The 15351-nt window shown below is 45.5% G+C and overlaps 1 protein-coding gene and 1 long non-coding RNA gene across 3 annotated transcripts; both read right to left on the bottom strand.

The window, feature by feature from the left end:
* Window positions 1-709: 709 nt before the first annotated feature.
* LOC125548198 lies at window positions 710-1756 on the bottom strand. Its single transcript, XR_007300932.1, has 3 exons — window positions 1680-1756; window positions 815-935; window positions 710-737 (listed from the first exon to the last, which is right to left on the bottom strand). It is a non-coding gene; the product is annotated as an uncharacterized LOC125548198 (long non-coding RNA).
* Window positions 1757-1762: 6 nt separating this feature from the next.
* On the bottom strand, window positions 1763-7246 carry LOC125548197 (isoamylase 3, chloroplastic-like). 2 transcript variants are annotated; one of them, XM_048711866.1, is made up of 4 exons: window positions 7021-7246; window positions 2257-2346; window positions 2107-2181; window positions 1763-1784 (listed from the first exon to the last, which is right to left on the bottom strand). In XM_048711866.1, exons 1-4 carry the CDS (start codon window positions 7069-7071, stop codon window positions 1776-1778), a joined length of 225 nt encoding a protein of 74 aa, XP_048567823.1. In that variant the 5' UTR covers window positions 7072-7246; the 3' UTR covers window positions 1763-1775. The 2 variants fall into 2 exon arrangements, with proteins under 2 accessions (XP_048567823.1, XP_048567822.1); XM_048711865.1 differs by lacking the exon at window positions 1763-1784 and adding an exon at window positions 1874-2006.
* Window positions 7247-15351: the final 8105 nt, after the last annotated feature.

Below are 15351 nucleotides of genomic sequence, written 5' to 3'. Positions count from 1 at the left end.
ATATGCAGGCATAGGTATTTGAAAGGCACATATGCTACCTAGCCTAGTCTCATGTACAATTATGTGTGTAGCCCATTCGAAGTAGAATATGAAGCGGTAGGGACTGCATCCATCGTGCCTGTCTGTCCCTCATTTTCTCATTTGGACAAGAGAAGCGTGCTCAACTGGTGAGATTTCTCCTTTTCTATTATTTCGGATTCTTTTTTATTGAAGGATAGTACAATGTTGTCTTGGGCTAGCAGCCCTCCAGGTGGCATCGGTTGCCAAGCAGAGGAGAGATCAGTAGGAATCAAAACGCCGAAGATTAACCAAATCACAACAGCGAAATTGCGGTTGTTTTTCATATATACTACTCCCTCCGTCCCAAATTACTTGTCACAAGTATGGATGTATCTAGATGTATTTTAGTTCTAGATACATCCATTTCTGCGACAAATAATTTGGGACGGAGGGAGTACATGGGAGTGGCAGGTCATAGCATTGATGAAGCGGACTAAAATTCAGGAGAACTGATGAGAACATAAATTATGTAAAGTGAGGTCTGGGTTTAAAATGTGCAAATTCTATAAACCTTGAACGGGGTGCATAGTACCTTCCAAAGACTATTAACATCAAGATGTAATAAGGAGAGAGAGAAAAATGATTGTAACTATCTTTTCCTTGTTCAAACATTTGAGAAAACTTAGAGAATCCGCCCTGCTGACTTTTGCTCCAATGTTCTCTTTTCCTTCTTTTACCTGCAAAATGAAGCATGTCGCATATTCTGTTTGGCAGAACAAACTGGCAAAATCAATGTCGTTACCAACAGACTTACATATTGCAAGAGGGATTCTAGAAGTATTTATTGCTAACTAAATTCAGGAAAGACCCAAAAGCATAATAATTTTGCAGCCGGTATAAGACTCGTTTCAGCCCTGATGGTGCATCTCGAAGCCCTGCAATCGAAACCGAAACATCACTTCAAATTGAAATCTCTAAACACCAGTTCATCTAACTAATCGAGCAAGTAGCAGTCCTGCAGTGAAGCGCCTAAACACCAATTCAGCTATCCATATTATACACATCTCCGCTACTACAAAATCTAAAAAAAAGAAACTGGACTTGAACCAAGCAAGGAAAGAAGCAAAGCACTTTGTTTTTATAGATTCTATAAAAAACACTTAAGGATGGTTAGCTAAGCGGAACAACAAAGATAAATATTTTAAAATGATTGAACAAGCTTTCGGTGTCCAACTCTTGTTACCCAAGTGAAGTAAATTTTTACCGTCCAGGTTGGTCGTTAAGTTAATAATAAATCAAGTATAGCTATATGATAACATTATCACCTCTTATTTCAATTGGTGCGTGTACCTCAGGTCAGATGCGTGCCTTTGATTCCTCTCATAGTTTTTGGTCCTGTTGATTAGAATTAGTCGCAGGCATAGTTAATGACTGAACTGTAGTGGCAACGAGTTTGCTTGAATGGCCTGGCCTAGTGGCTAGGCTGACTGGTGGTGTAAGTTTAGGAGTGAATTCACTTCTTTAACAAAATAGGAAAGGTGTAGCTTATAGCATGAGGAATCAATGCAAGAAATTAAACTGCTTTCCAAGGAACCACTATTTAGGACAAAAATAACTGCAACTAAGAATTATTATCTATACATAGGTCCCAAAAAATATGAATCTGGTAACAGAAATACCTTGCAATATCTGTAGTGCATACTTAAAATAACAAATTTCTTCCTTAGTCATGCAAGAATGCACAAAGCTCTTTCGCTTGCTGATGAGCAACCTTACTAACGGTCCTACAAATCAAAAGAAAATATTGATTTAAGGAGGAGAAAAAAACAGCAAAAACATTTAGATATTGACATAGGCATAGCTTGCAATGATTACGAAATGAGATACAAATGGGAGCGGCCAATTATTTGTTCTTACACTGAGCAGACCGCCTCAACACATCGTCAAGACTACCTTACACCAAGTTAACATGGAGATAAATGCTTATTGGCAGAAAGTGAAATGTCCTACGAGGAATAGAAACAGCAGGTTGATTATGTAAGAAAAGGCCAACATGTCTGTTTAAAAATAGACCAGAGAGTAGACAGATCGCCCATATGCACTCACCATGCCGTTAGGAATGCAGAAACGATCTTGCAGACACTCCACAACACCAAAGGCCCAACAGGCACCACAATGACCCTGCAATTGTTAACCAATGCATACTAACTTGAGCATTTGATTCAACTTTATAGTGTTTTGGTATGCTCGAGTTACCTTTAAGTTGTATGAAACAAGGTCACATAAGGTGAACCCATCATGTGCTATTATAAAGTTCACACCATGATGAGGCTTCCGCTGGTTTACCTGCCAATCACATCAAAACTTGATTTTACACGTCGTCCTATTTTGAACTATGTAATTGTCACACCCTAGTTAGTTCAAGCATTAGAGTGTGCATCATGTTTAAATTCCTTTTAAATTTGAAATAGGGATGACAGAACCCCCAGCACCCCCCTGAACAACTAGGGTTTACTAAAAACTTTACCAATGAACCTGAAATGCCCTTCTAAAAAGCCCACCCTTTTTGTTTTGGGTTAAAACCTTTGACAAAACTGGTGCACATTTTTCTAGGACATCAAAGGTCATTGGATTAATCCTTATGGTATTTGCATTTGGGAATTTAAATGCTATAAAATATTTTAAATGCTCAAATAATCATAAATTAAAATGTTTGTTGTTGGATATATCCTAAGCAGTGGCCATGATTAATTTTATGATTTATGGTAATGCCCTGGTATTTTTAATAAAGCCCTGAAGTTACAGAAATAATAAATAAATAAGAAAAACAGAAAAAAAGGAGAGAGAAACTTACCAGGCGCAGCCCACCAGCCCACCTAGCTCGGCCCAGTCGACTGGCTCTTGCCAGTCGTCCTCCTCCTCTCGCCAGGAGGACGACGAGCGCGTGGCCGGCGCCCGCGGCCACACGCCGGCCACCTCCTGCTTCCGCCGACGCCCTGGAGGCGTCTACGAGTGCCACGCCGACCCCCACGTCTCCCCCTCTTTCTTCCCACTCTCCCCGTGGCCTCTCCCCCTCTCTGGCTCTCTCCCCATCTTCCTGCTGACGCAGCCGTCGTCGTCTTGCCGCCGTAGTCGCAGCCACCGTCGTCCCCGTGTCACCCCACCGTGCCCACGAGCTCCGCAACATCTCCCTCGACCTCCTCGACGAGCCACGAGGCCTCGGACGCGCTGCAACGCCGCCACCGCTGCTGTTCCCCTCGTCGGTCATCAGAGATCGTCTTCGATGTTTTGCCGCCTCCCAAGCTTCCCCGAGCCCGCTTCGACGCCCGCTGCACTCACCGTGAGCTTCTCTCTCTCCTCCCCTAGCCACGTCGCTCGAGCTGCCCTCTAATCCCGTTGGCCATCACGGCGAGAGCTCGGCTCCGCCGGCCATGTCGCCGCCATGGCCACAGGCGCGTAAGCTCGATTCCGAGCGCGTCACCACACTCACCACGTTCCTAGGAGCCTAACGCACCACTCCCCGCGCCTCGCCGTGCCCCGTAGCTTCAGGTTCATCCTCGCCCGAACTCCGGCGACCGCCAAGGTCGTCGCCGGCGTCGTTCCCGGCCTCCCCAAGCTCCACTTTCTCCACCAAACGACGCGGCTCGCTCCCCGCGTCACGTAGCTGCTCTCCGCCATTGATTTGGTCGCCGGAGACGCAAACCCGAGCCCCTCCGCCGCGTCTGTCGTCGCCGGCGTCAAGCCGCCGGCGAGTTGACCCTGTTTGACCCCCATGTGGGCCCAGGTAGACCCCCCTGAGTCTATGACAGGTGGGGCCGGTCTGCTAATCAGTTTAAGATTAGTTTTAACTAATTTTAATTAGTTTAGTCACTGACATGTGGGCCCAGGCCCCACTGACAGTCAATTAGCACTAACATAATTCTGTTAATTAGTTGTGACACTGACAGATAGGGCCCACCAGTCAGGTTTGACCTGGCCGACCCAGTTGACCCGCTGACGTCACACCTATGTCATGCTGACGCATTAATTCAACTACTGGATTTATTCTTTAATAGGAAATTCCAGAAAATAGCCAAATGCAAAGATTTATATATGAAAAATGATCAGAAAAATTCAATTTATCCATCTGTAATGGTTTCATGCATGACAAAATAAGTTAACCTTGCTGTTTAAGCAGAATAAGGTAATGCACTAATAAGGCCATGTTTAATGAGCTAACATTCAAATGAGTTCATCCCCTTCTGTTTTAGCTTGCATTAGGCCAAGACACTTTCATCTTGCCATGTCATAGCATGCATCATATTGTTGCATATTGCCATGTGTTGATTATGTTCGGTGTGTCTTTCGTGGTAGGTTCTGCCTCCGAGGATAACCCCGAGTATCCGTCTGAAGGGCAGTACCCTACTACCTCTACAACAGGCAAGCAACCCATTGATCATTCCGATACAAACCCATGTTCTCGCTTCTGCTCTTATTTACTGCATTAAGACAATGCGATTCAAACTGCTGTGTGCTACGGTAGTTGAACCCTTATCCTCTGCATGACCTGTCATTGCCACAGTAACTAGATGAAACCCACTAGCATGTGTAGGAGTTGATTGAGCCATGTATGTGATTCCTACCTTGCTATGCCTGCTATGCTTAGAGTTGTGTCAGGTCTAGTTCATCTGGGTGATGGGCTAGAGTGAAATGTTTATGTCGGTAATGTGAGGGATGTGTTGAACATGTTTTGGTAAAGGTATCGATTAAACATGGTGGGTTGTTTCACTGAGACCGTCCATAAGAACTGAGATCTGTATGTGTTATTTAAGATGCAGTTACTACCGTACATTGGGCCCGAAACCAATGGACCCTCTCGGCTTCTTAATCTCCCTAGTACTCTGTCCAGGAGTTGCAAATAGTTTCTGGTGTTTGTAGGTTATGTGTTGGCGGCCGTGCGTAGCGTTGACCCTAGGGGTGGGCTATGTTGCGGTAGATACACCGTGGCCGGGTATGCCGGGCGCCCGTTTGGCGTCTCGGGACCCTGTTCACATCGTTCGGGGCCATATGTGGAAACCTCGGCCGGACTCCCTGCGGATGGAACCTGGATAGGCGATAAACCTGGACTAGAGACTTAAGTGTTTAGGTAGGCCGTGGCCGACACCCTCGCTGGGCTTCCGCTTGAAGGCTGCCGAGTACATGTCGTGTAAACGGCGGTAAGTGGTGAAAGCGTGTATGAAGAAGTATACCCCTGCAGGGTTAACATCATCTATTCGACTAGTCGCGTCCGCGGTAAAGGACTACTTGGTTGCCTATACAGTTCATAGACAAGTTAATGAATACTACTAAAAGACTCAAGATAAGTGTGAGTACCGAGGATGGCCCTCTCGTAGGATGACGAGAGAGGATCCCCGGTGGAGTATTGTGTTGGTGAGTAGTGGACTCGTGTGCGAAAACTATTTTACTAGTGGAGTTCCATAGGATAGCTTAGCCAAGAGTCAAAGCTGGCTTGCTACAATAACCCCACCACCTTCTTGAGAATGAGCATGTATAGTAGGTTCTGTTGTAAGACTTGCTGAGTACCTTTGTACTCATGTTTGCTTAATTACTATTTTCAGACGACAACACCGCCCCCTCCGATGGGTTCTACGTAGACCTTGACGTCGACGAGTGACTAGCCACCCAGGTGGTGATCCTGGCCATGGAGGGCCCTATGTAGATAGACAGGCTTCGAGAAGCCTTCTTTCTTTCTAGTGTCTGTACTCAGACTAGTTGCTTCCGCTTGTGCTTGAATGATTGTATGACTTGAGTGTCGGGTCATGTGACCCCTATCTGTATGAACATGTTATGTATGGCTCTCTGGAGCCTTTAAATAAAGTACTTGAGTTGTAGAGTTTTGTTGTGATGCCATGTTGTATGTACTCATATCGGGCATATTGTGTGTATGATTGAAATGCTTGGTATGAGTGGGATCCGACAATCTAGTTGTTTATCCTTGGCAGCCTTTCTTATGGGGAAATGTAGTCTAGTGTTCCTCGAGCCATAGTAGTCCGCTACAGCCCGGTTCACCGGAGTCCTGGTAGCCCAGCACTACTGCTCAGGACACTTGACTGGCCGGCATGTGTTTCACGTCGTTCCTATGTCTGTCCCTTCGGGGAAATGTCACGCGGTGACATCCGGAGTCCTGCCTAGCCTGCTACAGCCCGGGTTCCCCGGAGTCCTGTTAGCCCAGTGCTACAGCCCGGAATCACTCGCTGATGACCGACATGCTCGATGTGATTCATGTATGCCTGTCTCCATAGGTCTGTGCCGCTTTGGGTTCACGACTAGCCATGTCGGCCCGGGTTCTCTGTCATATGGATGCTAGCGACACTATCATGTACGTGAGCCAAAAGGTGCAAACGGCCCCGGGCCATGGTAAGGCGACACCCATGGGATACCGTGTGTGAGGCCGCAAAGTGATATGAGGTGTTACCGGCTAGATTGATGTGACTTGGAATCGGGGTCCTGATAGTAATCCTAAATCTTCCACATAAAAAGAAGTCTCAAAGCTTATTCACAGAGGCTCCTAGTCCTAGCACCTCCATACATAGAGAACTGGTCTAAATTTCGAAATGACATCTCCAACAATATTCAGAATACAGCCAATACCGTTAAGCATTCGGGTGGATCTTGGAGGAATTAATCAGAATAAGCATTGAAAACAGTGCAATTAGAATTGCATACAAAATAAATTTGGAGGTTGCATATGTTAATAGCATAAGCTGCACCCTGATGACACTATGGAAATAGCAAGCGTATACTTTCAACTTTCAACAACACTGAAGGCTTAAGCTCAGGGATTTCTTTTCTGTAAACAGATAAATGTGTGTTTCCTGTATTTAGCTTAGGAATTTACAAATATTTTAAAAAATACTACAAAACATCAAGAAACAGGGGTCCAAAAGAAAGCATGTTTAGTGATGATATAACTAAGCAAGGAAAATCTTCAACTGATGGATAAAAAGGCAGGCAGGGAAAGAGCGCATCTGAACAAAATACCTGGTAGAGATCAGCAGATCCAGACACACAAGTTGCCAACACCCCCTTCATACCAGGGTAGCCCTGCAAAACCCCTCAAAATGATTAGTGGCATTCAATCATTCATCAGTGCTTGCAGAAATAAAATTGGAAATATAACAAAGAAAGTAATCAGGACAAACTCTTTTGCAGAAGTGCACTCTAAATTCAGATCAAACTGCAAAAAATAGTTACTGAACCTAGCCTTGTTATGGTACCTATTCAAACTAAACTAAGTACAAAATATAGATAGCAAATTTAATGAAAGTAGAACGCACGCGTCTGCTTGAACAACTCTAGCAACCTGTGATATGCCAATCATGATACGACGGCGGCGACATGCGCGCGAGCGATGGGAAGGCAAGGAGGAGAAAAAGGCGAGGTGGTGGAGGAGGAGCCGAGGGCGACGGCGGCGTCCTTGGCCGAGCACACGCACGGAAGGGAGAGGGAGGGGTGCAGCGGCTCGTGGGGGTCAAGGGGAAGGAGATAGGGGGCTAGGGTTCATTTGGTGGCTGGGGTGGGGAGTGGGTCGAGAGCCGCGAGACGCGGGTGATTGGGTGCGGAGCGCCTGAGCTGATTGGGGCAAATCCTTCTGCACGCGGAAAGGGCCAACCCAGCCAACGAGCACCCGACATGAGCCCACTTGTCATTGGACTACGAAAACGACCGTGAGGTAAAATTAGGTTTGACTGCAGGTGAAGATCCGACGGTTCAGACGCGCCAGAAGGCAGATCGGACGGCCATCGAAGGAAGCGATCGAGGGAGCCTTCTCCATGCGAGTTGGCTAGCCTCTGTATCTTCTATGCTATATCTAAATAGATAGCCCCTACTAACATATTTCTCTCAACATGTAAGCATGCCACCTCATCATTCAACATGCATAGAAAAAGGCCCACCTCAACATGCAACTATGCATATTAAAAATCCACTTCATCATGCAACCAAGTATACATGTAAAATTCCATTCTATTATGCTATTTACATCAAATTCTTATACTTTCAAAAACAATTATTTCAAATATTGATGTTTCTGTAACCAAAAACCTCATTGAAATATTGCAAAATATTCCCGCAACAACGTGTGGGGCATCATCTAGTAGTTTTAAATAAAGCAAACCACCAAAATAATAAAATCCAACAAACGTTCACACCACACACGCACGCACACACATAGTATGCCTTTTTTATGTAAAGAAAATCCTGAGCAGCGATGGATACAAAAGATCTTAATTAGATTCATCTGAATGATCTTTCTCAGCAATTCTTTGATTACAAGACACCTAAAAAACAAGTAACACTCATACTTCTGTTTGGTAATCTGAATGATCCCAACGGGTTGCAGAGATCAGATTGAGAAAATTACATTTAGAAACCAGAGGAGGAAGCCCGCCAGTGATCCCGAAAATGGAAGTCGAAGATTACCTATGCAACACTATTAACCGCCACCATATAACACAAACCATAATCTAAATAATACTACTTGGATGCACCTGCTTACCCTCCCGATGGTGGTCTCACCGCAGTCGCGGGTTTTTGTCCGTCGGAGCCATGTAGAACCATGTCCACCCCGGCTTTCATGTCGTCTCCCGACGTCGAGGATGCATCGGCCGAGGTAGCGACTACAGCGAAACGGGATGGTAGGTGGCAGGTAGAAGCCGACTTGGCGACGGCGTCAGGCTGCAGGTGGACACGGGCGGCCCGCGGTGCCTAGTTATAAGCCCACAAAAATCATGCTCGCATATCGTCCCAAAGTTCTTCAGCTTCAACCTTTCCACTAGGCGAAGATGATGAAGTTCTTTAGTTTCAGCCCAAACTGACGATCCACCTTAGCACCTCACATTTTGACACCTCCAACTTTGCTACTGTCAACACTGCTGCCTCCGTGCTTTTGCACCCAGTTGGAGTAAGCTTGTTCTGTTGCCTGCCTAGTATTGAACCCTCTATGGCTGCTGTTGCTATACAATGCCACTTTGTGCACTGGTTTCTTCCCATGAACTGTAAACCACTGAAACCTTACCGATGAACACGGCATACCACTTTCCCTAGCAATGCACAAGAGCAAGAGTTGAAGCAGCAAATCAATGGAGCACACAAGTAGCAAGCAAAGTAGCACACAAACAATAATGGAGCAGAAGAGAAGAAGTAAAGCATGCATGATCATACGACATAGCAAGTTCTACCTAGCACTACCATGGTGTTATCCTACCACCACATCCAAAAGAGGGTGTCGTCCTACCACCATAAGTTCACCATCATCGTGAGGAGTTAGTATATACCACCTCACCAAAATATACAGACCATCAAATAGTTTTCCAGCCCTAGCTACACAACATGTACGTCATCATCGTCATCGTCGTCGTCGTCGCCACCACCATTGCCATCACCGTCGGGGATCATGCACGCTCACAGGCAGCACTACTCTAGTAGTAGTGCTTTCCCAGCCAGCTCCTGAGCCACAACACCCTGTGAGTGTCTGCCATGGCAACAAACCCAGCACCCTGGGCCTTGGTGTCAAGCAGGTGGCTGAGAGCTGCCATGAGAGCCTCGTCGCTGAAGCCACCCTGGGTCATGACAGCGCCATACAGGTCAGGGTGGACATCGAGGGGCTTGCACTCCCTGATGGATGTTGCCACCTCCTTCACCGCCTCAGTCATGCTGCAAAAGACATTGATCTCCTCCTCCATTAGGCCTCCTCTCTTCCTCTTCCTATCATGGACAGGGTCAAAGGGCTTGTCAGGGCCATCAAGGACCTCGGCGTCCGGGGTCCCAGGGAAGTTTGGCATGGAAGAACCAAGGGGCTCCCCCGAGCCCATGACATGCTTTCCAGTTGCCAGCCCGAAGGAGAAGATGTGTTGCATCTGGTTGTACTTCTGTATGGGTGTGTTGAGGAACTCAACGTCCTATGGGTGGTCCTAAGAATGAAACACAAGTGTTGTAGTTACGATTAGGAGTAGGCAATGGTGGACAATATGAAAAGGAAGAGGATTGTGAGCTAACCGCGACATGGCCGGCGTAGTGCTCTGCCTCTAGAGCTATGGAGAAAGTGTTCTCATCCCATGAGGCACCGCTAAGGTCTCTCAGCTTGGACACTTGGATCCATCGACCTCTCCACTTCCTCAGGTGGTTGTACACCTGGGTGGCGGACACCTCCTTCCCACAGAACTCGAACACCTTCTTCGCAACGGTGTTCAAGTGCACCTCCTTGAAGCCCTTGTCAGTCTTAACTCCACTTGAAATGATCTCACACATCTTGTTCAGCACGAACGTGGACATGAACGACTGCCACTTCATGTTGTTCGACCTACCATCCTTCTTTGCCTTTGTTGTTGCTACCTTGATGCAGCGGCGGCAGCAGCAGCAGGAGTTTGCTCAACGAGCACTACCGGCACATAGACAGAATCAGACGCGAACACCTTTGAATCAGGTGCTGGTGTCGCTTGAAGCTACGTCGGTATTTCCACAAAGAGGAAAGGATGATGCAGCACAACGACGGTAGGTATTTCCCTCAGATATGAAACCAAGGTTATCGAACAAGTAGGAGAACCAAGCAACACAACGTAAACAGCCCCTGCACATAGATAACAAGTCCTCGCAACCCGACGTGTTAAATGGGTTCTCAACCCCTTCCGGGTACGGCGCCTCAAGATAGGCAAACAGACGTGAGATAAAATTGTAGTAGATTGATAGATCGAACGCCAAATAAAATAAATAAGAATAAACTGCAGAAAGGTATTTTTGTATTTTTGGTTTAATAAATCTTAAAATAAATGGCAAAGGAATTGTAGATCGCAAAGGCAAATATATGAGAAAGAGACCCGGGGGCCATAGTTTCACTAGTGGCTTCTCTCGAGAAAAATAGCAAACGGTGGGTGAACAAATTACTGTTGGGAAATTGATAGAACTTCAAATACTCATGACGATATCCAGGCAATGGTCATTATATAGGTATCACGTCCAAGATTAGTAGACCGACTCCTTCCTGCATCTACTACTATTACTCCACACATCGACCGCTATCTAGCATGCATCTAGTGTATTAAGTTCATGGAGAAATGGAGTAATGCAATAAGAACGATGACATGATGTAGAAAAGATCTATCTATGTAGAGATAGACCCCACCATTTTATCCTTAGTAACAATGATACATATGTGTTACTTCCCCTTTTGTCACTGGGATCAAGCACTGTAAGATCAAACCCACTACAAAGCACCTCTTCCCATTGAAAGATAAATAGATCAAGTTGGCCAAACAAAACCAAAATATCGTAGAAGAAATACGAGGCTATAAGCAATCATGCATAAAAGAGATCAAAGAAACTCAAATACTTTCATGGATATAAAAAGATAGTTCTGATCATAAACTCAAAGTTCATCGATCCAACAAACACATCGCAAAAGAGTTACATCATATGGATCTCCAAGAGACCATTGTATTGAGAATCAAGAGAGAGAGAGAGAGAGAGAGAGAGAGGAAGCCATCTAGCTACTAACTACGGACCCGAAGGTCTACAAAGAACTACTCACGCATCATTGGAGAGGCACCAATGGAGGTGGTGAACCCCATCCGAGATGGTGTCTAGATTGGATCTGGTGGTTCTGGACTCTGCGGCGGCTGGATCAATATTTTGTCCACTCCCCTAGGGTTTTGGGAATATTGGGGTATTTATAGAGCAAAGAGACGGTCCGAGGGGCACCCGAGGTGGGCACAACCCACCAGGGCGCGCCTGGGCCTCCTGACGTGCCCTGGTGGGTTGTGCTCTCCTCGGAGCACCCCCAGGCGCAGCCAGGGCCCATTATGTTCCTTCTAGTCCAAAAAATCTCCACAAAGTTTCATTGCGTTTGGAGGACAAAATTACTGTTCTGACCTAAAGGGCTAACAAAATCGAGATTTGACATCGGTTCAATTTTTTTTCGATTCTGACCTCTTTGGGTGATGCCAACATCCATGGCGTCTCGGTTGCGAAGCAGACGCCAGGCATCCTGGCGTCTGGACCCTGGCCCGCACTGCCCGCCTGCCCGTTGACCTGCTGATGTGGCAAAGGGGCCAAACGCCAGGAACCCTGGCGTCTGGCCCCGGTAACTGGATAACCCCAGATGAGAGTGTGTGGGACCCACCCCACACACTTTCCCCAATCAACCAACCCGAGCTTGAAGAACACTTGGAGCTCTCACACTCTCTCCCACCCCTCAAGCTCCCCCTCAAATCCTCTCCAAAAGGTGCATCCCGTAGGTGGATCTTTCCATCACTTTGTTGCTCTTGGTAATCTCCCCCAAATCACCCAATTTTTTGGTTAAATCTTGTTATTTTGGTTGCATTTTATACTTGTTGGTGGAACCCTGCTTCATGTTTTCTCCCATATTGTAGTGTGAATGTCTTGGTTAACTTTGGTAATATAGTAATATACATGGTGTGTGGTAGTAATATTTGCTTCTTGAGTAGAAAGATTGGGGGTTAGGGTTAGTTAGTGTTTAGGGTCAACTTTGCTTAGTGTGTAGTAGGAATAATTTAGTGTTGATATGATTTGTATATAATGAAATGTTTTTGGATAAACACCAATTCTCATTGATGCTTAAATGCATTCATGTTGTTTTTAGATGGAGAGACTTATCAATGTTCATTACATGGACAAGGAGGCATTTTTGAGTAACAATGCCGACATGGGTGAGGAACCATTGGTTTTTGATACAAGCCCTAGCTATGATGATGTTGTTGCAAAAGTAAGACATGTATTAAAGTGGATGGACACCAATGTTGATGTTAAGTTAATAGGAAGGTATGGTGTTGGAGTTGGAGCCAAATCTTGCTTGAAAAGTATGCCTATCACCTTAGATTTGCATTGGGATGTATACAAGGAAAAAGTTACCCAATCGGAAGACAAGTCACTTGAATTGTTTGCCACCAAGGTTGAATCTCATCGGGTTACAATTGGTTTGAACCGGCATGTCTCTTCCCCAATGGATGACATGAGCGAGAGGACAATGGTGCCACTTGTTGATCATAGGGTTGTGGTTGATGCCCCCAATGCTTATCGCCAACCACGTCCCCGTTTACCATCTAGTGAAGCAAATGAGGTTGAGTTGTATGCCCCCAATGCTTCTAGCCAACCACCAACTAGACAAGCAAATGAAGTTGAGGTGATTGCTAGTGACAAAGTAATTCAAGAGGATGAATATTATCATGATGACGACGAAGAGCAAGAAGAAGGGTTTCATGGTTATGATGTTGGTGACTTGGATGCGTACATAGCGCAAAAGGACATGGATCGTGAGTTGCCTTTTAGGCATCAATATGCGTATGACTCGGATGATGAAGGTCCGGGGGAAGAGTTGGACGAGGATGGATTCACAAAGGAGGAAAACCAAATCCACTTTGAGCTGACAGGCTTAGAAAAAATAACTCACTTGTTTAAAGATCTCAGTCTTGCCCATAAAGCTGTTGTTGACAGTGGAATGAGAATGACGGCGATTGAGCCAACACCATGCCCGGATCCAAGAGAACCAAGGGTGGAGAAGGAGGACGAGAATGCTTATTTGAAGAAAGGAGTGAAGTTTCTGAGCTTGCCTATGCTGAAGTTTTGGTTGTCTGACTATGCCATTCGGAACCATAGGAAAATTTATGCTAAGCACTCCGACATGAAGTTGCGTTACACCATGAAGTGCGAGCAAGAAGGATGCCCATGGAAGGTTTGTGCTAGAAAGCTTAAATAAACTGAAGAATGGGTGTTAAGAAGTTGTGTTTCCACTCATAGGTGCAAACCGCCATCTAAACGACTTCGAACGACACACCGTAAACTCACATCTGATTACCTCGGATACAAATGGATGAAAGACATAGGCTTTGATCCCACTGTGAAAGTGAGGTTTCTCATGCGGACGGTGAAAAAACAATTTGGTTATGAAGTCAAGTATGGGAAGGCATGGAAGGCAAAGGCAAATGCTATTAGGATGTTGTATGGTGGTTATGAAGAAGCATACAACTAGCTCCCGAGGTTGTTGGGCGCGATTGCACATAAGAACCTGGGCATGTTTCATGTGGTCAAGGATCACGAGGGAGTGTTCCACCATGCCTTCTGGAGTTATGGACAATGTGTGGAGGCGTTTGAGCATTGTCGTCCGGTCTTGTCTATAGATGGCTGATGTCTACTACACAACCTTCTTCTTGTAGACGTTGTTGGGCCTCCAAGTGCAGAGGTTTGTAGGACAGTAGCAAATTTCCCTCAAGTGGATGACCTAAGGTTTATCAATCCGTAGGAGGCGTAGGATGAAGATGGTATCTCTCAAGCAACCCTGCAACCAAATAACAAAGAGTCTCTTGTGTCCCCAACACACCCAATATAATGGTAAATTGTATAGGTGCACTAGTTCGGCGAAGAGATGGTGATACAAGTGGTATATGGATAGTAGATAAAGGTTTTTGTAATCTAAAATTATAAAAACAGCAAGGTAACTAATGATAAAAGTGAGCGTAAACGGTATTGCAATGCGTGGAAATAAGGCCTAGGGTTCATACTTTCGCTAGTGTAAGTTCCCTCAACAATAATAGCATAATTAGATCACATAACTATCCCTCGACATGCAACAAAGAGTCACTCCAAAGTCACTAATAGCGGAGAACGAACGAAGAGATTATGGTAGGGTACGAAACCACCTCAAAGTTATTCTTTCCAATCAATCCGTTGGGCTATTCCTATAAGTGTCACAAATAGCCTTAGAGTTCGTACTAGAATAACACCTTAAGGCACAAATCAACCAAAACCCTAATGTCACCTAGATACTCCAATGTCACCTCAAGTATCCGTGGGTATGATTATACGATAGGCATCACACAATCTCAGATTCATCTATTCAACCAACACATAGAACCTCAAAGAATGCCCCAAAGTTTCTACCGGAGAATCACGCCGAAAACGTGTGCCAACCCCTATGCATAGGTTCATGGGTGGAACCCGCAAGTTGATCACCAAAACATACATCAAGTGAATCACGTGGTATCCCATTGTCACCACAGATATGCATGGCAAGACATACATCAAGTGTTGTCAAATCTTTAAAGACTCAATCCGATAAGATTACTTCAAGGGGAAAACTCAATTCATTACAAGAGAGTAGAGGGGGAGGAGAAACATAAGATCCAACTATAATATCAAAGCTCGCGATACATCAAGATCGTGCCAAATCAAGAACACGAGAGAGAGAGATCAAACACATAGCTACTAGTACATACCCTCAGCCCCGAGGGAGAACTACTCCCTCCTCGTCATGGAGAGCACCGGGATGATGAAGATGGCCACCGGAGAGGGATTGCCCCCTCC

The sequence above is a fragment of the Triticum urartu genome, chromosome 3 (assembly GCF_003073215.2).
Source record: "Triticum urartu cultivar G1812 chromosome 3, Tu2.1, whole genome shotgun sequence".
In the NCBI taxonomy this organism is placed as follows: Eukaryota; Viridiplantae; Streptophyta; class Magnoliopsida; order Poales; family Poaceae; genus Triticum; species Triticum urartu.
Note: the sequence above shows the minus strand (reverse complement) of the source record. Positions and strands in the feature narration are given on the sequence as shown.

Coding starts and splice junctions, on each gene's coding strand:
- LOC125548197 (XM_048711865.1), bottom strand. CDS start 7,071: ATGAAGGGGGTGTTGGCAACTTGTGTGTCTGGATCTGCTGATCTCTAC. Junction 2,182..2,256: donor TTGTTTCATACAACTTAAAG/GTAACTCGAGCA, acceptor TAACAATTGCAG/GGTCATTGTGGTGCCTGTTG. Junction 2,007..2,106: donor TCTGCATTCCTAACGGCATG/GTGAGTGCATAT, acceptor TATTCCTCGTAG/GACATTTCACTTTCTGCCAA.